The 24906-nt window shown below is 36.2% G+C and overlaps 2 protein-coding genes and 1 long non-coding RNA gene across 4 annotated transcripts; 1 reads left to right on the top strand and 2 right to left on the bottom strand.

The window, feature by feature from the left end:
• Window positions 1-114: 114 nt before the first annotated feature.
• On the bottom strand, window positions 115-16385 carry LOC127975768 (metabotropic glutamate receptor 1). Of its 2 annotated transcripts, none has more exons than XM_052579726.1 (9): window positions 16255-16385; window positions 14983-15815; window positions 13157-13406; window positions 10225-10460; window positions 6370-6616; window positions 5857-6025; window positions 5643-5769; window positions 2674-3604; window positions 115-1267 (listed from the first exon to the last, which is right to left on the bottom strand). In XM_052579726.1, the coding sequence occupies exons 2-9, from the start codon at window positions 15713-15715 to the stop codon at window positions 463-465; spliced, it is 3498 nt and encodes a 1165-aa protein (XP_052435686.1). In that variant the 5' UTR covers window positions 15716-15815; window positions 16255-16385; the 3' UTR covers window positions 115-462. The 2 variants fall into 2 exon arrangements, with proteins under 2 accessions (XP_052435686.1, XP_052435687.1); XM_052579727.1 differs by having other exon boundaries at window positions 981-1232.
• Window positions 15609-24173, top strand: LOC127975769 (kelch-like protein 10). Its single transcript, XM_052579729.1, has 8 exons — window positions 15609-15756; window positions 19167-19659; window positions 20503-20928; window positions 21675-21872; window positions 22066-22215; window positions 22762-22878; window positions 23231-23322; window positions 23466-24173. Exons 2-8 carry the CDS (start codon window positions 19240-19242, stop codon window positions 23596-23598), a joined length of 1536 nt encoding a protein of 511 aa, XP_052435689.1. The 5' UTR covers window positions 15609-15756; window positions 19167-19239; the 3' UTR covers window positions 23599-24173.
• Window positions 21557-24906, bottom strand: LOC127975771 (uncharacterized). Its single transcript, XR_008157615.1, has 2 exons — window positions 24772-24906; window positions 21557-21886 (listed from the first exon to the last, which is right to left on the bottom strand). It is a non-coding gene; the product is annotated as an uncharacterized LOC127975771 (long non-coding RNA).

The raw sequence follows: 24906 nt of genomic DNA, 5'->3' as shown, positions 1-24906 counted from the left end.
ATACTGGAATCTATACAGGAAAATTTTATATATATATATATATATATATATATATATATATATATATATATATATATATATATATATATATATATATATATATATATATATATGATAAAAACAAAACAAAATTACTAAAACTTAAACAGAAATTAAAATGACAACACAGTATAAAAACTAATTATATTTAAATAAAAAGTATAATAGTAAATCAGTAATAGTAAAATAACACTGGCCCATTTAAAATAAGTTTTAATTTTATGTGCATTTTGCACTTGGCAAGTCTTAATTTTGGACCCTGTTGAACATACATGCCTTTCCATACTCTCTCTTTAAATCAAGCATATACTGTAATATTTAAGCTCTCCAGTTCAGGCGACTTGCAGTCACATTATTGCACAAACTAGTACAGTAGCTATTATTTCACAAAGCTGGAGCTGACATGATCTCCTAAAATAGATTTCAAAGGGTCGAGGAGGTTTGCTTATAGTCTCTGAGAATGACGGATGCGTACGTCACGCTCGGCGGTGTGCATAAGATGGACTCGGACATGGGGGAGTTGGGAATGGGACTGCCCGAGCCGAGTGAATCCCTAAACGGAGAAGGTGGCATGAGGGCCACAGAGTCCTCCATTGTCATTTTAATCTGCACCAACTCCTCCTCATCATGGATCTGCGCATTGTCATACATGTAGCCCTGAAGAAGCCCAAACTGGTCATTTTCAACCTCCTCCAAAGGGGAGGCGGGTTCGTCCGGGTATGCATCCATGTGCATGGACAAAATCGGATGCGGGTGCAATATTTGGGGCTGAAGGGAGGAGATCACCTCATCACCCAGCTCGGGCAGACTTATGATCTCATCCAGATCGGGCATGCTTGAATTGAACTCGAGCACCTCTTGATCGGCAATACAATATTGAGGGAGAACACTGTTTTTTTGTGGCACGTGTTGCTCAGGAGTGTAAAACGTCATATCAGCGCCCGATTTGATCATAGGCTTGCCCATCAGAGGAGGACTGCCCGGGGGATTGTATCTGATCGGGTCGCCCTCATCCTCCTCGGCTACATTATACAGAGTCTTGGTGCTTAAATCGGAAAACTCCATGCCGGGGTTATTGAAGGTATTAGTTAGGGGTTTGATGACAGCCGTCTGATTGGATCCGGCTTCCTGCCTCTTCACATGTACAGACAGTCTGTGCCACATGTGTTCCCCTTTCGGAGGATGTCTTGAACCTGGTTCAGACCATGACACAGACTTTCCATTAGAACTATGAACAAAATAAAGACGACTGTTATTTCACAGGAACCGAGAAAGGTGAACACAAGAACAACATTTCTGGTTCGTGTAAAAAAATTGTGCCATGAATATATACTAAATATTAGTATTCAGATATTTGGCATATGCTTTAAAAAAAGTTTATTTTTACAGATCATTCTAATATGACCAAGATCATAATCACAGTATACAGTATAAGCAATTTTATTTTAAAGTGACACTTTACAGTGAGGTCCAAAAGTCAACAACTACCTTGAAAATGTATTTTTTTCACATGAACTTAGAAAAACAATTAATTGGGAACAATTCTGATCCTGCTCTATGATGACTAATCAAATGTATTTGGAGTACATTTTTGTAACGAGGGTCAGATTTTCTTCCAGTAAACCTCAAGATGCTTTTTGAACATCTCAAATCATGCCAAAAAACATGATTTTCAGATCCAGTGCTGCTGCCATTAAAGAAAGATTTTTTTATTTAAATTCTGAATTTGTGTGAAAATTCAATCAACTTTTTACTCAAACGTTTATATATATATATATATATATATCAAATAATACTCCATAAAAACAAATGCATAATATAACAAATACATTCAATTTAGTTTATTAAAATATTACATATTATATTAAAACACAGGAAAATTGAAGCATTTCTATTAGTGCTCTCAAACATTTGGACCACACTTTATATCCCAAAATATACGTTACACATAAAAGGAATTTAATCTCATTCTATTTTCATTTTTCTCTTTCCATCTGGAAGTTATTTCGATTCTCAGCAAAAATTCAGATTATTCATAACAAATGAATCAGTCTGGCATCAGGGCAGAAACAGCTTGCATTATTAACACAGAAGACTAATATTATAAACAAATAGTTGCAACTCTAAATTTTGACGAGAGCCATTGCAAGACAGCCGATATACATGTACATATATTATGCATTCTATATTATGCAACAATCACAATTGTAAAACAATTAGTCACAACCATCTTTTACTTGTTTATAACAAGTCCTTCCACCTTTTTGCTTCTTGCTTTATTTGTCTACTGGTAAAAAAAAATGATAGCAAAATCTCTTCCAGTTGACAAATTTCTACTATTATATACAGACTATCATACCAACCAGCAGTGGAACAATAACAATTCTTGCTCTTTGCCTTTACATACATTTAAAGCTACTATAGTCCTACAGTCTCTCCCAGCCCTGCTGCTCAGACGCCCCGGGTGTGCAGGTTTTAATTGTAGTTAACCTTAATTGAGATGTTAATTGAAGAAGCTCCTCTAAATGGCATGATCTTAAGATCTGGAGGGAAGCTGTATTAACAGAACTGGACCCATGGGCTCTAACGCAACAGGACGGAGAGAGACTGTGCTGACACCGCTGAGCTACTTACTTGGCATTTCCAGACGCGTTCTTCTTGCGTTTGAACATGTTTAGCAGGGTGTTGCTCCTACAAGCAATTTTCCCATCACCCACATGCATGCGCACCACGTCTGAGGTGGTGAACGCACTGCGTACGTTCCTCTCGGGCTTGGCGATGATAATGTACATTTTTGGTGTGAACATGCAGCCGAGAGCCACCGTCACGCTGAGGCTCACGGAGAACGATGTGGTGATGATCTTATAGTTGGAACCGAAGTAGATCGGCACAAAGGCCAACCAGATAATACAGGTGGTGTACATGGTGAAGGCGATGTACTTGGCCTCGTTGAAGTTGGCAGGGACATTGCGAGTTTTAAACGCATAATAGGTGCAGCTGAGAATGAGCAGACCGTTGTAGCCCAATGGCGCCACCATGCCCAAATTGCTGGTGTTGCATATTAGAAAAACTTCTCGAATGCTGGGGTAGGATTTTATGGGCTCCGGAGGCTCCAAGATGATCAGTGTGACCTCCAAAGTCAGTTGCACGCTGATGAGTATGAAAGCGATCACCACTTGCGCCCAGGCGCTCATGAAGCGTGGTTTGCGTGTGCATATTTTCTTCTTGCTGCCGGCTAGAATGCGAGCGATGCGGTTGGTCTTGGTGACGAGAGCCGAGTAGCACATAGAGGCCGAAAGACCCACGAGAAGGCGCTGCAGGTAACACGAGGCTATGGTGGGACGGGCGATGAGAGTGAAGGGGCAGATGTAGCCCAGGAAGATGCCAGCCAGGATGATGTAGCAAAGTTCACGACTGGAGGACTTGACGACTGGCGTGTCGCGGTACAGTATAAAGATGAAGGTGACGAAACTGGTCACTAGGATGCCCAGACATGAAAAAACGACAGCCGCGATGGATTCAGGATGACTCCACTCCAGGTATTGCAGGGGAAGGGGCTCACAAACTGAGTAGACAAAACAAAATGATTAGATCATATGTGACTATGAACACAATGTATTCAATAATTAATTGTAGTGTTTACTAAGACAAGCATCCCTATTATTCACATTTATATTGTGCTATTAATGGTGTGCAAATAATTTTCTAAGCATCAGACTTTTTATTTGGTTGACAATAAACCCAATAAACTCTGTGAGAGTCAGTTGGTACTACTACATTACTATAATATTGAAGGTTAAAATTGACTGATTGTACCAAAGTAGTCAAACCTGTTCATTAGAAGGGGTGTCCGAATACGTTTGGCAATATAGTGTGTGTCTATAGTCATAGGGTGTGAGACATTATGAATTAATGCTTCCACCAATAAGCAAACACTCTAAAAGGTCAACAGGAGGTTGAGATCAATGCATGCATTGTTGAATATTCAATAAAAATGGTAAAAGCATACACTCTGCATTGCTTCGTGTTTTTGTAGAACTGGCCATCTGAGTTTGACCAGCTCGCTTATGCACCAAGTACTAAAGTAGGTTTTCAGCTCACCTAAAAATAAACAGCCCTTCCACTTAGGGACCGGCCGTAAGAAAGAACCAAGCCAAAGGAGACTTGAGAGACTGCAGCAGGAGAGAGGAAACCAATGCTTCCTCATTACCAACACCAGTATTCATGAGAGCTAGACACTTTTACCAGTGATAAAACTCAAGTTGAGTTTAAGGACAACAATTTGTAAATAGAAACACATGAATCACAAATTAAATTTGTATTTGTCCCATGCACATGGTTTATTATTGAACTATGTTGAATCTGTGCATTACTGCTGTAGCACAGAATGGAGCTGCAGAATACTATAGTGAACTGATGAAAAATACATTGCTAGAAACACTCTAGGCTGCTGCATTGACATTGACCATCATAGTGTATGAAAATAGGACAGAGAAGTAGCCGGTGAAGTAGGGCTGTCACAGGCGATAAGTTGCACGGCGCAAGCAATCCGTAAAAATGATAAATGGCCTTCAGGTGTCATGGGAAACCTTCTGAAAATAGGACAGTGAAGGTCTTTTAAAAGCCAAATCAGTAATGTAAGAGCTGGAGAATGGGATTCTGCATGGATGTTTGATGACGCATCTATGATGCTTTGATTCAGACACATGCTTTTTCCTTTGACTTTCCAAAAGCATTAAAGTGATTTAAACTATGTCGAAAAATCTACTTTTTAACATTTTTTTGAAGAAAACTAATTGTGCCTGTCCATGCAAAAATCACCACTGCAACTCTATTATCATTTAAAAATAATAAGTCTGATGGCTTAGAAAGATATAGCACCGGTAACACATAATACGCACGCTCTGATTGGTCAGATCGCCTGTCAATCAAGCTCTTTGCAAGCGGTCGGTTTAAGGTGTCATTCTTGTCTGGCATAAATTGTGACACTGAATTGTTAAAGCTTGTAGACCAAGTTATATCTTTGAATATTTAGCTTTACGGAAACATTTCAAATTTAAAATGTTAATTATGCCACACAGCAACCCCCCCACCAACAACTATGAAATCAAATAGAGATAAAATTGAGACTTTTGCTTCATTCTTCTGCTGATTCTAGTAATGTCATGTCTCCTCTAGATCTTCAGAAGAGTTCTCAACCTCAAGAAAACCAAATTACCAAAGCCAACTAAAATGCAAGATTTCAGTACTTTATTAAACACTTCTCTTCAAAGAATGTACATTTTCTGAGCAATATTATGCAACTAAATTTTACAGGTCTATATATCAAGTATGGTCTCATTTGTGTCTATTGTTATTTCTCCTGAGGAATATTAGGAGAAACAGCTGTCACAGATGATCCTTCAAATGAAAACCAACCACATTTCGGTTAGCACTACACATTTTCATAGTTTTAATTTATTGAATGTTTGGGCTAATATGATAATGCTTTCAGCTGCTAATAAGAGTGTAGTACTTTCAGCTACAACAACTCAAATTCATCATTTGGCCAGGTCAAGTCTGGGCCTGAAGTTTAACAAAATTTGCTATTGCAAATGAAATACCTTGCAGTTCTTTGTCCGGCCACCATCCCAGCTCACAGGCTTTGCAGGTGAACTCATCCTGGACATATTCATTGTCCTTACAGGCCGTACAGATCCAACAGCAGCTCACCTCCCCTTTCCTGATCACCTGTGAAGACACATTATACACATTTGTTTAAGAAGAAATGGATGCAGTGGAAATAAAGTGTTTTTGCTAATAAATATACAAACTGACCTTGATCTCTCCTTTGGAGCAGGGCTCACTGCAGACAGATCGGACCATCTCACTGCGGTTCATCTGGATCATATAATCATCGATACTTAAAACGCCTTCATGCCACGAGCCAACGTTTATATAGTCATAAACGCCAGGCTCCACAAACTGCAGGTTCATAATGTCATACCTTTAAAAAAAGAGAGAAGGAAATTAATCTACAATACAACTATTATCGCTCATAGTTGGGGTTTGCAATTTAAACAAACCCCTAAACCTAAGTATTAAACTTCAGCATATAATTCATCCTATCTTACATTTTCTTTGGCATGAATAATGCAAAACATTGATTATTGCCACCAAAAGACAGAATTATGGACAGAACAGCCAGAGTGTTTTCCAAAGTCAGGTCACTGCATTTATTGGATGCACAGCACACTCCATGGTGGTTTAAAAATTAATGAATTGCTATTTTTGTGTTATTAGTTTAGTGAATAAAACGTAAATTTATGTAGGCCAGTAAGTAAGACTGACCTGCCTGGTAAGTCCCCGTTTTCATCAAACCACACATCTTCTCCAGACACACCAGTAAACGAGGTCTTGAGGAGAAAGTCCAGCAGTTTGCTGCCGTCAATGGGGTCCATGGCGTCACACAGTCCCACGTGACCCGGACACAAGTGCTGATGCATATCATGAAGTCCGTGAGCCATGGCGTAGATGGCATTAATGACGAAACCCATCTTACTGTCCTGGACATAGTTGTCCTCTAGGCTTTCGTAACCTGTGAGAATCAGAAAACCAAAAAGCAATTATTAGAACATCAATGCAATGCAACCTGAGTGTTTTAGTCAACATGAAACAACATTTGCAACCCATTTTACATCACTATAGATCTTAACAGCTATTTGACTACTGGTTGATAACATCCAACCGCCTACATGGCCTAAGTGATGTTAGTCTTTTCATACAGGCAATGTAGTTTTCTTTCAAATAATGTGAACTAATGAATCATTGACAGTAATTACATGCATTAAGTGAATTCTGATTTCATGTTGACTGCGGTAAATCATTCAGCAATACCAGCAAATCCTAGAAAAAAGTTCCACATTTTGCAGCTAAAAGGCTTTTACTAAAATGAAAATCACAATGAAAATCTCCACTGTAACAGTTCAGCCATGGTATTTCCAGACCCCATTTTATAGTCATTTTTGAGCATTAGAAAGGGAACGATAGGGTGTCCAAAGACATCATTATTCCTAAGGCACAGGAAAAACAGTTAAGTAAGTTCTGTCTTTTTCTATTGGACAGCGAATCAAAAGACTGCAGCATTAAAACAGAAGATCAAATGAAATGCAGTTGCCCTGGCGAGGCAAACCATTTATGTAACCCAACGCAGCATTTAATTAGTAATGGACATGATGGGGACATTATTATTAATTAAGCAAGGAAATTAACTATTCATCCGTGTTCTCATTCTTGCCCATCTCCCTCATGACTCACAGTAAATGTGTCTGACAATAAAAAAAAAAAAAAAAGATTGCTGTGTTAATTCAAAGGAACGGGCAATGTCAAAGGACACCCTACAGTATCATCTGGTGATCTGTAACAAGCCAGCAGGAAGCAGTATCAGGCACCATAACTGATAAATATGGTGTATTTCAAAGATAAAACATACATATTCAAAGAAAACGCTCAATGTGATGGCTCTAACATTATATCTGTGAATTAAAGTGCATTGCAACAAGCCACGAGTGAAAGCTAAAACCTAGGCATGCTTCGCTTGTAAATACCTCATTTTTTGGGATGGGCTCAAACCATAATATAACAGAAAAACTTGAGAAAAACATGAAATACATGTTTTATTAATACTAGAGGCATATTGCGAGGATTTCTCTGTGTTTCTAACCCCCTGGCTCTCTATTAGATCATTTTTTTCTAAACCAATTTCAAAACTTTTATTTGGTATGTCAACGTTTTGTTTACATGCAACGTGAAATAATTAGTACTGGAGGCTTCAGTAAGGATATGATACTGTGCTATGATATCTATTCCCAAATATCATCTCATCACAAAATTAATCTCATCAACAGTTCATCAAAATCATTCCAATAATCAGATTAAAAAATCTGAAAAACAAACAATAGACGAACAACATTCCTAGTTTAGTATAATTTATTTTAGATCCTTAAATATTGATTTTCTTATGAATAAAGAAATAAAGTCACCATATACTTTACTTTACTATAACTTCGTCTACCCTATTTACAATGTGACACCAGATTATAATGTCTGGTCACAGTTTTTTTTTTTTTTTTTTGTATAAATTAGTGAGCACCAAATAATATTTTTTTACCATAGCCACAGTATGACATCAATACATATCTATTTTTCTTTCTTTTTTTCAGTTGTGAATGTTTAGCAGATGCATGGTGCAAGTGGAGCCGAATCTGTAGAAATAAGAAGTGTGACCTCTTTATTTCTTCTCTCTGAAGGCTCTGATTCATATTAGCACAAGCATCTAAAAATGCTTAAAAGAGTTCCCCACTGGAACATGCAGCAAAGCCAACTGGCATGATAAATCTAGCTGTTATTGGGATATAAAGTGCCCTTATAGATGCTCATTTCTTATTTGGGGGAAAAAAAACATCCCAATAACTTCATATATTAGAGGTCAACCGATATTCAGTACTGCATTGTGACCTGAGCTTATTTACAAACTCTCTTATCTAATAATGTTTAGTGATATTAAAATATATAGTAAAAAGGCAGAGTCACACAACATAATTTATTTTGAAATCATATGGTTGTATTATATCAGTCGACCTCTATCTATATTGCTGAAGTATCTCCACGCTAGCTCTTCAGAAAAATATTGACTTACCATCTTGGAGTTCTAGACAAAGAAATAATAACAGAACAGCAGACTATGACTATTTCTCTGTTTGATTATTTGTAACAGTTTGCATTTTGTGTTTATGTTTACATTTCAAAAAATTTTAATTAACATTTTGCATAAAGATCGCCTAAAAAACTAATTTTTTTTTTAAGCAAAGCAACGCTGTAAAAATATGGACAAGCAACATGAAAATAGCATAAATGTAATTCAGATCATAAAGAATTATATAGTTTAAAAGCATGTAACAAGCTAAAACATAAATATATTGCTTTGTGAAACTAAATGTGGGACTGCAAATGCAGAAAATAAAGTGTTAAATATGAACCCAGCCAGATAGAAATGTGCCATAAAAAGAGTACATTTACCTATATCGCCTTTTCAGTCACCAGAGATGGTTTCAAAGATACAAAAGGAGCAAAAACACAAATATATGATTTTAAATTATTATAAACCCTTCTGTTTTGGGAAATAACAGCTTATAGCATGCAAAATGGGTCATTCCTGTTCTGCCGTACATTTTAGGCTGATGATAAACTTTCTTTGCAATGTTGCCTTCAGTGGGCAAACAGATGAGACAAGGGCCCACAACTGATCTAAAATATCCAGATAGAAATTTGTTGCCCATTCTCAGTGGGAAAGTGCCCAAGCAATGATGCTTAAAAAAGTCGCCCCATGTATCATCAGCCTTAAACTCAGTAATTTGATAAAAACAGGAGAAATTATTATTATTATTATTATTTTTGCATGACAACTATAGCTACAAACCAAAGAATCCTTCAAATCCACTGCTCACACTTACAATTGTTTGTGCTAGTCCAAAATACCAGTTCATAATCCATAAAAATATTTCCTCCAGTTAAAAAGTCCACCATCTGTTGTCCTCTCACATCAAAATACACCAACATATGTGTTTAGAACTGTTTTAAACTGTTTTCAATTGTAAACGGTGCTTGATCTGTGCATATTTTTGAGTCTGGACGACTTTTTCACCGGAGAAGGCAATAAAGCACTCGTCTTTTAACTTAAAACGCCTTAAAGATGGATTTGCTTTTTCACTTCACAAGACATCAGTTGATGGACTGGAGTCGTGTGGATTACTTGTTGCGAATTACATTCCCCCCCCCCCCCCCCCGTTTGGAGTCTCATTCTGACGGCACCCATTCACTGCAGAGGATCCATCAGTGAGCAAGTCATGTAATGCTAAATTTCTTCAAATCTGTTTTGATGAAAAAAACTAACTCATCTATATCTTGCATAGAGTAAATATTTAGCAAATTTTATTTTCTGCATGAAGTTTTTAATTTTTTTTATTTTAGAAGTTCAGAACATTTACCTGAACAAAGTAACACATTCTGTAAAATTCACCTCTATGTTCACTTATTTGTGATTTTTAAGATAATATTTTATCTAATATATTAGGTCATCTATGATGGGGACATGAAAATGTACTGCATACTAGGAATGACCCATATACAGCCTCGTTCTTCTCGTACCTGAGCAGTTCTTCTTATAATTAGTGTTTTCTTGTGGATGTCCCGGGAGGCGGCACTGGAAACGGTGCTGCCAGAATTCAGCGAACCAGGGGTTTCTATTGTTGGTGTTGAGCTGTAACTGCAGGTAATAGTCATCGAAGGACGTGACCTCCTCTGTCTGTAGCTTCATAGTGATGCCACCCACAGCTTCCTGCTCGTAGCCCTCCACGACCTCATCCCTGTCCGCCCAGCCGTCACTGAAGAAAGGGTCACAAAGTGTCTAATCAGTCACCTAATTACCACCAGCTTCCTCTTCAATCTCTCACCTGCAATGCCTGAATAACACTGACACTCGAGTGCATTGACCTACTTTAGCACAGGCTGAAAAACAGACTCAGCGTGCACAACACTTTGTGTTAGATGGTTCATCAGTCAGTTGATTGATATAATCTTCTCTGGTGCTTTTAGCAACAACATTCAAAATATTTTACAACTGGCTGCCTTTGCACGGAATAAGATGCTATTTCGGCATGTCAAAAGAGCATGAAAATATTTACATGAACTATATAATAGTAAGATGTAACCCCAGGCTGTTTTTTAGTCCTAGTCCATCCCTACTTGAACGTGTGTTGTTTGAGCTTGTAATGAAGGTGTCTTTCTGTGGTCATGGCATCATCAGCACCATCTGCCTCTCAGCATCTTCTCGGCAGCATGCCAAAAACTGACTATTATTAGTGGACACTTCATATTTCACAGATGTCAATTAATCAAGAGCAGCTGACAAGCATTGTGTGTTCTCAAAGTGATTACAGCTGACCAAAGGAATGCCACAATCAAGTGTTGCTTCAACTTTTATTAAAACTGCTTCAAATTTTAGGTCCCAGGTGTTTATTTTTGTATTAAAAAAAATATATATATTTTAGATTTTACTTTTGTGTATCAAACTGACAAATGGTGTTTGATGATTTATTGATTGGATTTAACAGATTACACTTTCAATAAAACATTTCCAATTTGATGTAAAAAAATTTTTTTTTTTTTTATGTTTTGGCCAAATCTTTGTTCCTTGTACAGCTGTGACCAGCAAGCATCAATGACGTGTGGTGTCTGGAGCACCATGAATTGAAGCAATGATTCAGTCAAGGGCTTAGAATTTATTAGGGATACTATGTCCCTACTAATGTCAATCGATGTTAATAGTTTTGATCAAACAGTTGAGTATATGTAATTACTGCTATTGGAATTTTGACTGAATTCTGAAATCCTAATATTGATATTACCTGAGAAGTTAAGGTAAATATGCTAAAAATGTACACCTTTGAAATGGAGCTTTTCAAAACCCCAAATCAGTTAAATCATTGCATCGCAAAATTATTCACTGTTATGAAGCACTACAGTCGGATAGCATATCACAAATCAGTTTGATTCAGATCGGGAATTCAGAGCGCTTCGGAGCGGGTTCGACTTCAAAGCACTTCAGATCTTCAGAACAGGTTTGAGAATCTTTTCATTCAGATTGGGACTTCAGAGCACGTATCACAATTATTTTTTCTGTTTTTTTTGTTTGTTTGTTTTTTCCGTAAGGGATATGTTGCCAGGTTAACAAAAACAGTAATAAATGTACACCTTAAGAGGACACATAAGATGAATAGATACATTTTGATTGCTTTAGGATTAACAGAGCTTTGGATAGTTTTCCTAAAACAACTCTAAATAAATTTTAGATCCAGATATTTGTTTATGTATGTGAAATTTGGCTAGCAGGAAACACAAATTAGTTGACTTTATTTTTCTATATTCTCTTTTGAGTAGTCAAACAATCCAAAGAAAACATCTTTAAAACTGCTGCTGTAATGTTGTTGGTTTTACATAATCATATAGTCAAAATAATGCCAAATTATAGTCTGATGAATATGCTAACAGATAAAAAGCTCTGTTTATGAATTATATGTTAGCTATGTTAGCTTCCAAAGTTTTGGAAAAGCCATGTTTTCCCCATCATTTGTCATGCAAAACCAAAAAATACATTTTGTATATATATATATATATATATATATATATATATATATATATTTTTTTTTAAACTACTAAAATTAATAATGAGTACTTCTTGTGCAACACACAGGCTTGACCTTTGACCTCATTTTTGAACATTTCTAACTTCTGCAATTAAATGACATTTGAAAACTCATGATAGTTTTAGAATCTAAATATTTCACAATTCTGGATACAAGTGAATACAAATTAGCAATTACATTTTGTTACAATATCATTTACTAAATTCATTTCAAATACATAATATTCAAACAAAATCATTTTAATTGTTACTGTGCGCACACTGTTAAAGGGATAGTTCACCCAAACATGAATATTCTGTCACTACTCACCCTTGTGTAATTCAAAACCTTTATGAGTTGCTTTCTTATTTTGAACATAAAAGCAGATATTTTGAAAATTGCTGGTAATGTAGGAAAATAAATACTATGGAAGTCAATGGGAACCACCAACTGTTTGATTACCAGCAATCTTCAAAATATCTGCTTTCAGCCTGGTATAACTAGTATTTCTTACAGTTAAAGTTATTAAATGATATAGCTTTGAATTAGCCTCCTTTAAAACAGTCTCCTTGACCCAGAATAAAGCAGCTTGTCCAAATGATGTTCCTCTTTTCAGTCCATAGAGACTGCTTTGGCATCAAGACAGAGGTATAAAATACTTTACGCCAACAAGAGAGGGTTCAGCTGATTTCAAAAACTCAAGGCACAGTCATCCATCATTTTAATATCTCATTAATAGAAACCTGCAGCATCAGGAAATCACAATCATTTCTAGCAGAATCCCTCTGATAGATCTGATGCTTTATAAAACGATTAAGGGTTATGTTTTAATGCTTCTAAAGGCCCCCAGCATCCCTGAAGTGTCACATTTCATTAAATTAGAAATGAATATTCACCTGCCGATGAGGAGGAATTCTCCGGCTACACCGAGGCGTCTCATGGCCATGAGGAGACCACGAACAGTCATCCCCTCACAGAAACACACCACCACACGAGCTTTGGGCAGACGCTCTCGCAGTTTCCTCAGCAGACGGTCAAAGTGTTTCTCCCCAGCGTTGCTGTAGATCTTGTCCGAATGTGCGATACACAAACCTTCCTGAGATGCCAGTTCTTTAAAGGCCTCCATCCCGCTCTCGCCATAGTTCCCTGAGGAACGACAGCCAACACAAGAGCGTCTAAATCAGAGTCTCTCAGTGTCCATGCAATGAGTTTGGCACTTTAGTCTGATTTAAATTACAAGTGGCACAACTTACCTTAATAGTCTAACAAAAAAAAAAAAAAGTTGTCTATTCGAATGTAATAACTTGCTCTTTTTCTTTTATGAGTGTAAACTTCCATGTTAACATTGAATCGAATTGTGAACTGGAATGAACATTTTTCTAAATTTCAGGTATCGTCCATTATTATATACATCAGATGATATTAATCCTCAATGTTTGAAATGACTCTTATGTTTGTTATCGGTGTATATGACATTGGACTGATGATGACACAGATATTTGTTTCACTGAATGATTTGAGAGCTCAGGTTGTGATCCTGATTGTGCTTTTGAGTGCTGTTAAGAAGATTAGATTACTGTGTCACTTTTTAATCACAGATTGGGTTGTATTTGGAATAATGTGACAGGATATGAGACCAACATCAATCTCTTGATAATGATATGGTGATTAAAAGACACTCAGCATGCATACTGATTGTTTGACCTTGTAGAGGAATTGAAGTGATATTTGGATTCAAGTTCTGTAACTTCTGGTTCTTCTGGTCTGATTTCATTTTACCGTCCCAAACAGGCATATTAATGTTATTTTAAATGCAATCTGGGCTATTTTTGAAAGTCAGACTGAAGCATGGGATGATAATGAGAAAATAAAAATCACAAATAAGATCTATATCTATTTAAAGCTGCAGTCGGTAACTTTTGACGCTCTAGCGGTTAATAAACGGAACTGCTTGCATCTTGCGGAAGAACATTGTAGCCGGAGCTACTTCTCTCTGTTTATGTCTATGAAGAATCACAAAGGTACTGGGTTACTCCGCCGCGGTACCCCCGAAGCAATCTAAAATAGTCCGAATATAAACACTTATTATAGGTGCACCCTAGTGATTAAGGACAAGCTAAAAACACGGTTTGGAAAATGGATTCATGGTGTACTCGCTTATTATATATTTTTTTTTACATTTTGAACACAAACAAAGTTACAGACCGCAGCTCTGATTGGTTGTTTCTTAATGGGAGCGGATGCATTTCTGCAAATGGCAATAGGACACTGGGAGGAGCCAGAGAGGAGCTTGATTTTTTCACAGATTATCTGTCTTATATTGTACTGTGAGGACATAATGACAGGTTTAACAAATATGTAAAAAATATATTTTTACAAAAGTTACCTACAGCAGCTTTAAAACCTGATCTGAGACTAAATAGGGTGCAAATGGAGATTTCTGCTTAATTCTCCTGAGAAACAGATCCCAATAATCTCACAAGAGTTTCAAAGAGATCTTAACATCCTAAACTGTGCTCGGTTTTGCAAAAAAAAAAACTAGTACATGTTAAAGACCTCACTACATTTTGCATAAAATTATTTTAAGACCAGACGATCTGACATGCAATGCACAATACATTTTATAGCTCTATGATGAGAACCGACTAATTTGTGTCTGTTTTTCTATTAAGTGTGTTTTAGGAGAACCACATGCTGATACTAACTCATATATATAACTCACCCTCGGTGTGAACTGCTGACACATATGTCCAGTTGTAGCGTTTCACGATATCCAGGAGAGCTCTGGCCTGAAGAGTGTCCGAGGGCACGACCCTAAGGAAGTACTTATAGAGGGTTTTATCGCTCAGATCAATGCTTGTAGCCGAGTACGCAATCTGAGGGATGTTGAACAGCTGCAGCAGGTTCTGAACTTGAATGGCCACTGAACTGGATCCAGGTCCAATCACGCCAGCGATGGGTTTTTTGGTGGCCGGCGCCTGAGCGGGAGGATTTGCCTCGCCGCACCACTTCGTCCCGTCTTTGTCATCACGGATGGAGATAAGCGAGTCTCTTATGAACTCAATACTCTGTTCCAAAGCAACAGATGAGTGCCAGCAGGAGTCCCTGATCTCACAACCCAGAGTGATGTTGGGAAGAAGATTGGGATCTGCGTTGATTCTATCTAGTGTATAAAACATTGCTTCCACCCTTTGGATCCCGTACTGTTCTCTGATCTCCCCGCACTTTCTTTCCGCGACCTTCTCTGCTGCAGGTTGATGATGGACAGAAAACAGAGCACCGATGATTATATCACCATCCATCCTTGCCACGGAGCGGGAGGCTGCTCTGGGTACCACTGACCTCTGATGAACATCAGCTGATGAGAGGGGACAGGTGCAAAACAATAAGACTGAGAGACACAAAAAAAGGAGGACATTCATTCTCATCATCACCATCATCATCATCGTCCTCATGGTGTCAGATGTCTTCAGTTAAAATCAACTCCATCTTGCTGGTAAGAGACAAAGATATTTGTTGCATTCCAGTCCAGCCGTCATCATCCAAACAGCTTCCCTGCAGAATGAGGATGAGAATAAATCACTTCAGATCACATCCTAGCAGCAGCTACAGATGCGATAACTCTCATGATTTGTTCTTTTTTAATTCATGCCAGTATATTAAAGTCTGATGAGCCAGAACCAGGACAATGACATAATCGTTCGTAATGAAACTATATAACCTTATTATTTTTAGATGAATATTTGATATTCACAGACAATACATATGCAAATCATCCTAGATATCTGCGGTGGACTTTTCTGAATCAAACAGAGATTGAAACAACTTACAGAAGTCTCCTTAACATGCTCCATGTGTTCTAGATGAGCTGTGCTATGATTCAACTAAAATATAATAGTCAGCATGCAATAACTCCTAACAGGACACTGGTTTAGTGATCTGGCTGATGCATTATATCTGTGTCATGCATTCAATCCTCATTTAATCAGCTCACCTGAAATCACAGCACGTGTCGATGCATCTCTCTCCCGAGCTGCTGGAGCACACACTGAGCCTCCTGTATTCATCCTCCAACATGAGCGCAGGAACCTCCTCCTCTATCATCACGGCTCACACACCAGACACACAAATGCAGAGGAATATGAGAAAAATATTATACATCACGTTTAGCCAAGTATGTGTAATGCATGCCTTCTTTAAAATTAACAACTAATCTATAATGCATTTTTGTTGTTGTCTTAAAATAGTACTTATTGCAATATTATCCACATTCCCCTTCAATTATGAAAATACAGATACACAGATTTCATACAATTGATAATTGCAATAGTTTGTAGTAAGAAAACATCAATATTACATATCACATTGTACAGAAATTCAATCAAAGTTTTTTTTTAAGATTGTATGAAATAAAATATTTGACTAACTCTTTGACATTCTCTGTGCTCATATATTCATGCTTTCTATAAAAAAAAGTTTAACATAGACATAGAACTGAATTATTATCAATGCTTCAAATATTAAGTAATAAATAAAAAAATACTGAATTGTGGGGCACTTTAGAGTCCATTGGAATAAGCAGGTGAAAGGGCCCTCTGGTGGTGAGATTAACGTACTGCACTGCATTCACACACTTTTTTGACCTTGAAACATCACTGATTCTCCATGTCCCATAATTTCACTTGCCATTAATTATTAATAAAACAGCAACATTGCTAGGTAATACATTTGCAAATGTTTAAAATAAATACCTGACACGATCTGTATCTAACAGATTCTGAATTATGAGTGATGAACATAAACAATCTTTTGTTGAAAACACTTTATTGGTCATAAATTTAAAAAGGACAAAACTAATATTAGTAACATTTGAGTAAACCATTTTGGGTATTTTGAATAAAAAAGGTAAAAGTCATAATTTGAGAATGAAATATCAGTGCATAATAATGTTGAGCTCAAGATGATCATTGAATGTATTCAAACTCTGCTGATCATTGAGTCCCACAAAGACTAAATCTGACATGAGTTTGAGCCACTTCTTCAGTTTGACTGTGATTGTGAGAATGAGTGATCAGGAAGAGACATCAGCCTTCTACATTCAGCATAAGATGTGCTCCACGGCCTTTAACATTTCTAATCAAGTGTGTTTAGAAGATGACCCTCGGTTACACTCAGAGCAAGCACTTGCTAAGAGCTGTTTCCTGTGAGAAACTAAATCTTCCTCAAGATGGCGTTCAGAGACTCAGAAAGAAGTCCTGTTGAGCTGCATTCAAATGTCCATAAAAACACAACATGTTTCCAGATTATGTTAGTTAATGAGAAAGGCAATGTCAGTGTGTTGTCAACTGTGTGTCTCAAAGGAAGCATAAAGACACTGAGGAGCCCCGATCAAGCCCAAATCCAGCATAGAGGGATGTGTGTGTGTGTGTGTGTGTGGGGGGGGGGGGGGGTCACTGATACATTCTATTTACCACATTACCAGTATTGATAACATGCATGTTTGCTTAAGCAAGGGATTATTGTGTTATTATTCTTTCTTAGTTATATAACTGTAGTATAATAAGTATAAGTTTATTTTTCTCGCTTTAGACTGAACCGACGTATGGAATACTTCAGTGGCTAAATAATAAATGAAATTTACCACAGGCTATAATTTTTTTTTAAAAAGTTGTTATTTTTTAACTGTGCCTCTCATCTGCTCCTCTGTGGGTAGCACAGATTCACCAATAAAAACTCACAGCTCATTAAAACAGCCTGGGTGCTGATAAATATTTCTGAAATCAATATGTCTGTGAAATGCATTAGGTGGCACCATAGACTGTATTCTGTATTTGTAATTTCACCTTTCACAGTGTTTAATCAAGTACCATGTAATACCAAGCTATTCTGCATTATGTAAACTGTCAGTGTTTGACATCTGTTGAATCTGCTACTGTCAAAAACTCACTTGTGTTTTGTGTCATGTATTTGCATGATTGCATGTTCAAATGTCTAATTATTTAATCTCTTTGTTTAATTTTATTGGTCACGGAGTTAAAAATCAAATGGTTAATTATTATGAATTGTTAATATAAACTTTGGTTTTGATGCAAAAGCCAAAGACTAAGGCCAAAACACAAATTAATAATAAAAAAAGCCTATTCCATCTCTGCCACTATGATGTCACAAAGATATTCTAGAACTAGAATATATGGAACTCCAGAGACTTCAATCTTGAGATGAGAAGACTGCATACATTTACTAAAGACCAAAAGCTGGTAAATATATATATATCTGTAAAATGGAGAACATCAGTCCCACAGTCTTGAACGTGTTTGATGAAGCACGTTTACTGGGTGAACATACTGACTTGATCATCAGGGCAAACGACAGAGAATTTCAAGTGCACAAGATCATCTTGTGTGGCTGCAGCCCTTATTTTAGGTGAGCAGAAGCATTTAAACTGCAACTGTGTACAAAGTATCCTACCTAGAAATAATTATAATTATATATGCCTACATAATTTGCATCAGTTTGCATCATACTGTTAAAACTGTCTAAGATGTCTAATGCATATTTTAAATGAATAGAAATTATTGAGTGCATTAGCAGAACACAGGATATTACTACAGTATTTAGATAAAAATGTTTCTTGAAATTAAATTCTTCATTTTAATGGAATTAAAAGAATGTTTACGAGTTTACGCAGCATGTTGAAATCAATATATGACAACAATCTGTTACAAATTAATCAATCTGTGAAATACCATTCATTGAAGCAGCATTTATTTTAAAGCAATATGTTTTTCTAGTCTACTTGTGAAAACTGATTTGAAAAGGTTAAATTGTAAATAATATATTTCTTAATGTGTGAAACAAAAATACTCATTAATAATGCCTATATTTCTTTTTCAAAATTGTTTGCAGGGTTCTCTTCTCTGCTAATTGGACCAGAATACCGGAACATTTCTATGATATTCCAGGATTGTCCCGAAACATCATGTCTCTTATTATTCAGTACGCGTACACAGCATCTGTCCTGATTACAGAGGAGAATGTGCTGGAGCTCTTGGTGGCGGCTGATCAGTTCTTAGTCTCAGGTCTTGTAGATGCCTGCTGTCAGTTCCTGGAGTCACGCTTACGTCCGGAGAACTGCGTTGGCATCCGCATGTTCACAGAGGATTTCCACTCCTGCTCAAAGCTCTGCCGTAAAGCAAAGCTCTACATCCTGCAGCACTTTGAGGAGGTTCTGCAAGTATCTGAGGAGTTCCTGGAGCTCTCACTGGAACAGCTCGAGGACATCATTGAGAAGGATGAGCTGAATGTCAAACAGGAGGAGCTGGTTTTTGAAGCCGTGCTCCACTGGATTGATTACGCACCTGAAAGCAGGAGGAAACACATCACCATGCTTCTGCCAAAGGTAAAACAGCAGAGCTATCTTTCAACAGTCTGCACTGTTTTGTTTTTTTAGTTAAAAAAAAAAAAATTATAGTATGTTTGCCTTGTTTTCAATAACAAATATCTAAAAAGTCTTAAATCAAGATACATTTACTTGAGAAGGACAGTGACTTAAGATACTAACTCTTGTGTATTAAACAATATAAATTAATAACAAAATTAAGTGAGTTTACACCTTTTTATCAATATATTAAATTAGTTTTATTCTTGTTTTCTGTTTAATTTTAGTTTTAGTAATTTTTTGTGTGTTTTTGTAATTCTTATTAATATATTTTTTATAATCTATTTGAAAAAAATTGTGTTTATTTATATAGTTTTTAATTTTAAATTCGTTTTTAATTTATATTTATTTATAGTTTTATTAATTTGAGTTTTATTGTTATTTCAGTACATCAAATTAAACTAAATGAAATTGCGAATGCATTTGATGTTGCCTTCACAGCTGGGAAAAAAAAAATATATTTATTTTATATATATATATAATATATATATATATAAATATATATTTTATTTCAGGTCTAGTTTATTTTACTTTGGGTAAGAAAAATAATACTTTTGAAAAAAGTTTTTCTTGAGATATTTTTCTTATTTTAAGCATAAACATGCATAATAATTATATATTTTTCAGAAAACAAGACTTAATATCTTAAATCATTTGTCTTTGTATGTATCTTAATTTTATAAAGTTTAAATATTTTTTCTAGAAACAAGACAAAAAATATAATATTTTGTAATGGTGCAAGCACTTTGAACACCATATCAACTGCCTAGTAACAATCTAGCAATTCTTTTCCCTGTGCTTCAGGTTCGAATGGGATTGATGACATCAGACTACTTCATCAATAATGTAAAGAGCAATGCACTGGTGATGGAGAATGAAGCCTGCATGCCTCTCATCATCAATGCAATGAAGGCTTTGTTTGAATTTGACATGGATTTACATGGACCCATCAGCTTAGAGCTCATTCATCAACTGACACGCCCACGTCTGCCCTCTGCGATCCTATTGGCCATCGGAGGATGGAGCAACGGCAATCCCTCCAATGTGATCGAAGCATATGATGCAAAAGCAGACCGCTGGGTCAGTGTGACTCTTGAGGATGAGCGTCCCAGAGCCTATCATGGCACAGCTGTCCTGGATGAGTTCGTCTACTGTGTTGGTGGTTATGACAGTGTGGAGTATTTCAACAGTGTGAGGAAGCTCAATCTAATCACTCAAACTTGGCATGAGGTGAGAAATGTTGTAGGTCAGCCAGTAACTTTAATTTAGCTTCCTTCAAAAAAAAACTAATGGTGAAATGATGGGTATCCGATTGTACTTTGATATGGACCACAGTACTGAATGAAATTGGTTTAAAGAATACTTTAAAGAATAACACTGTATTACCATGGTTCATGTCCAAAAAATGGTGAATCCAGGATACATTTTTGTTTTCCAACAATTATTGTAGTTTCAGATATAATATATAAAGTTTTATTCAATTGTATTTCAGATACGATTTTTAATTTGTATTTTTGGCATTATAATTTCTATATATATATATAATTATTATTATTTTTAAATGTTCAATTTTACCTACTTTAGTAGATCAATTTAAACTTAATAAAAATAAGAAGAGTTGTTTTGGAAACTTACTAAAATAAGTTTAAGGGTTAATTTATTTTATAAATAAATGTTTCTTTGTTATATCATGCAATAAAATGTCATGCATTTTTTTGTAAGGGTTAAGTTTAAGTTAACTATAATAACCCTGATAATATAATATAATATAAATGTTTCGACCATAACAATCATAATTATCCTCAGTGATTCTGTCAAAAAAGTTTATATTTATTTAAAAGTCCATCAAAAATCATGGTAATATCATTGTACTTTATTGCAACTGATTAAAGAGAACAATGAAATAGTGTATTGATGTATGCACTGACTTATATGAAAAAAAAAAAAAAAAAAACGGTAAAACCATGTTGTTGTAGGTGGCTCCCATGTATGAACGGCGATGCTATGTTAGTGTTGCTGCTCTGGATGGGTTCATTTATGCCATCGGTGGCTTTGATGGACATGGACGGCTCAAATCAGCAGAACGCTATGATCCTGACACCAACCAGTGGACACTGACCGCATCCATGAACGAACGGAGGAGTGATGCCAGCGCCACATCACTGCACGGCAGGGTAAGAACACGCACCTGTACAGCAGAAGGACTGGTGAAATGGAGAAAACGGGACTATACCATAAGAGTACCTTTAAATAAGAAAGAGAACATTGTATGAAATATACTGAGGGTCGTAAACACCATCTATCACCGCTGTGTCAAAGGCTTTAGTAACGAACAGCATGTGTATTATATTTGTGTGTGTTTGACAGGTTTATATCTGTGGAGGTTTTACTGGGACAGAGTGTCTCTTCTCAGCTGAAAGCTTTAACCCTAACACAAACCAGTGGACTCTCGTCGCTCCCATGAGAAGCCGGCGCAGTGGTGTCGGTGTGATCGCTTACGGGGATCTAGTTTATGCTGTGAGTATTAAACACCGGCATCACTGCTATTTTGAAATCATTGACATTCTATTTTAGCTTGGATTCATATTTTGCAATTGATTTTGAAAATATGCATTTATAGATTTATTTTAGTTTATTTAGCCAATTAGTTTTGGTCATTATTTTTTTTTGTTATTTAAATATATGTCTATAGTAGCATATGCTTCTTTGTATCATTTTAGAACACAGTTTATGCATTTAAAAAAAGCTGTATTTTTTTGTACATAATTTTAGTACAAGTTAAACTAAATTGTTTTGTCAATATGGTTTTAATAATTTTTATATTAGTTTTAGTTTATTTTACTACCCCAAGTTAAACTAAATGAAAATGAGAAATGGTGCTTTGCTGAACTATCTGAAATCATTTGTTAAGTTTTTGGTTTCAAGAACAATTTTTAAATGGGGTAATAACCCTTGCACACCTACAGAATCATGGAAGTAATCATAGTTTAAAGATTGTTTTGTGTCTATGTAAATGCATGCATGAAATGCATAAAAATTCACAGAATGCATACATTTTTAAAGGTTGGTGGTTTTGATGGTGCCAACCGTTTGCGGACCGCAGAAACCTACAACCCACAGACTAACATCTGGTGTGATATAGCATCCATGTACAATCCACGCAGTAACTTTGGCATTGAGGTCAGTGGACAGTTATTAGGTGTATTTGCTGAAACTATGAAATAACATTACAATAAGTACTTGGTAATTATGAATTCAGGGAATCTATATTGGTCCCATATTGACAGCAATTGGAAAATTGGATCTAAAAAAAAAAAAAAAAAAAAACTCCAGAAGGTTTAATGGAAATCAGAATGAATCAATATTGGAAAGTTTGTTGGATTATGAAAACATATTCCTAATCTCAATAGTCAAGAAACTCTACATTGTATATTATTGGGTTTCACTAAAGTGATTCATCATTTAGTCATATTAAGGTAAATACTTTGACTAAACATCACTTAATTTCCTTTATACCTTCTTCAAAATCTAGGTAGTTGATGATCAGTTGTTTGCTGTTGGAGGGTTTAATGGACTCAGCACAACGTCTGATGTGGAGTGCTACGATGAGAAGACAAATGAATGGTAACATCCACAAACACAATCTCAAATCATTTGACACTGCATGAGCTAATGAGACCTAATTGCACGAAAAAAAAAAAATAATATCACTCAATGAAAGTGTAGAGTATTTTTCTTTGCATTCTCAGCCTCTGTTTTCCACACAGGTTTGATGCAAATGAAATGGCCATTTTCCGCAGTGCTCTCAGTTGTTGCATAATATCAGGATTGCCTAACATGGCACAGTATGCTGCCCAGCGAGATGCAGTCCAGATACGAGATGAGTCTGGCAGTGAATGACCTGCTTTCAGCACCATTCGGACCTTTCACAGCACCTGTGATGTCACACATGAATAAATGCAATCAAAAAAAAATTTTGTATTCTGAGTGTTAATCTTCCTGTCAGATATGGTGTTGTTCAGAAGATTGTAGGTTCAAATCCTTCAAGTGTAAAAATAATTCTCAGTTGTTGTCCCATTAGGACTGTTCCTGTATTATTGAACTAAATTGCTTTGGATAAAAGCTTCTAAATTACAACAAAATCTGAATCTTAACATATTGATAAAAACGACAGTAAGTGACTAAAAATGCGGTGTCTAATATTGGGAATAATGTTTAGTAAAATGTTTTGTTTTCATGAACGGTTTAATAATCACTGTAAACGACACCATGAATACATGTCATTTTTATATATATCTGATTACATATCTTGTATGATTGATTTAGCTCCTAAATAATCAGTGATGTTTTTATTACTGTATGACTTCTGAAAACAATCAAGAGTACACCAGTTGTACTGAATGTGTGTGTAACTTAGTAATTTATTTATTCATAAAAACATACATATGATACTTGTACGTTTAGCGCCATCTAGTGTTTAGAATATTACAGTGCCTTGTCATCGTTTTGGTTCCGACTGACGTCGCTTCCTGAATTTTAAATATTGCGAAAAAAAAAGAAAAAAAAAAAAGTTGTTTGCTGCTGACAAGAACACATCCGGAAACAAAACAAAAGTACGTTTCGACAGCTGATGAGGTGTTATATCGATAGTCTGAAATCCATCGAATCAACTCTGAATACTGATGTTCCACACAAGTGTATTTTTTTAGGTAGCCTACTCTGTCCAAAGGGAAGTGAAGAGGACACCCTGTGTGTGTGTGTGTGTGTGTGTGTGTGTGTGTGTGTGTGTGTGTGTGTGTGTGTGTGTGTGTGTGTGTGTGTGTGTGAGAGAGAGAGAATTATTAATGTGAGCAAAGGCTCAGGGGAGGGCAGGGCCTAAAATAAAAATAAATAAAAAAAGTCCACCAACTAAGTTAAGTTAGTAAAAGAGCTCCAACTTACCTTAAAGAAAAGGAAAGGAAAATAGTAAACTTCCCTCACCTCCCTCGCTATACAAAAACAAAAACAGAGGCAACAAAACAGGCGCACACAGACTATTATTTAAAATCACTTGAGACAAAAGAACCACAATACCTTTTGCTCAGCCACAACCTGGAACATTATTCACTAACAGTCCATGCAGAAACAAGAACTAGCCACTGCTAAACACAACTATTATCTCTGCATGAAAAGCTAGCACAAGGTTCAGTCTGGAGCAGGGGAGAAGTG

Source organism: Carassius gibelio, chromosome B17 (assembly GCF_023724105.1).
Source record: "Carassius gibelio isolate Cgi1373 ecotype wild population from Czech Republic chromosome B17, carGib1.2-hapl.c, whole genome shotgun sequence".
Lineage (NCBI taxonomy): Eukaryota > Metazoa > Chordata > Actinopteri > Cypriniformes > Cyprinidae > Carassius > Carassius gibelio.
This window is presented reverse-complemented; position numbering and strand designations above follow the sequence as displayed.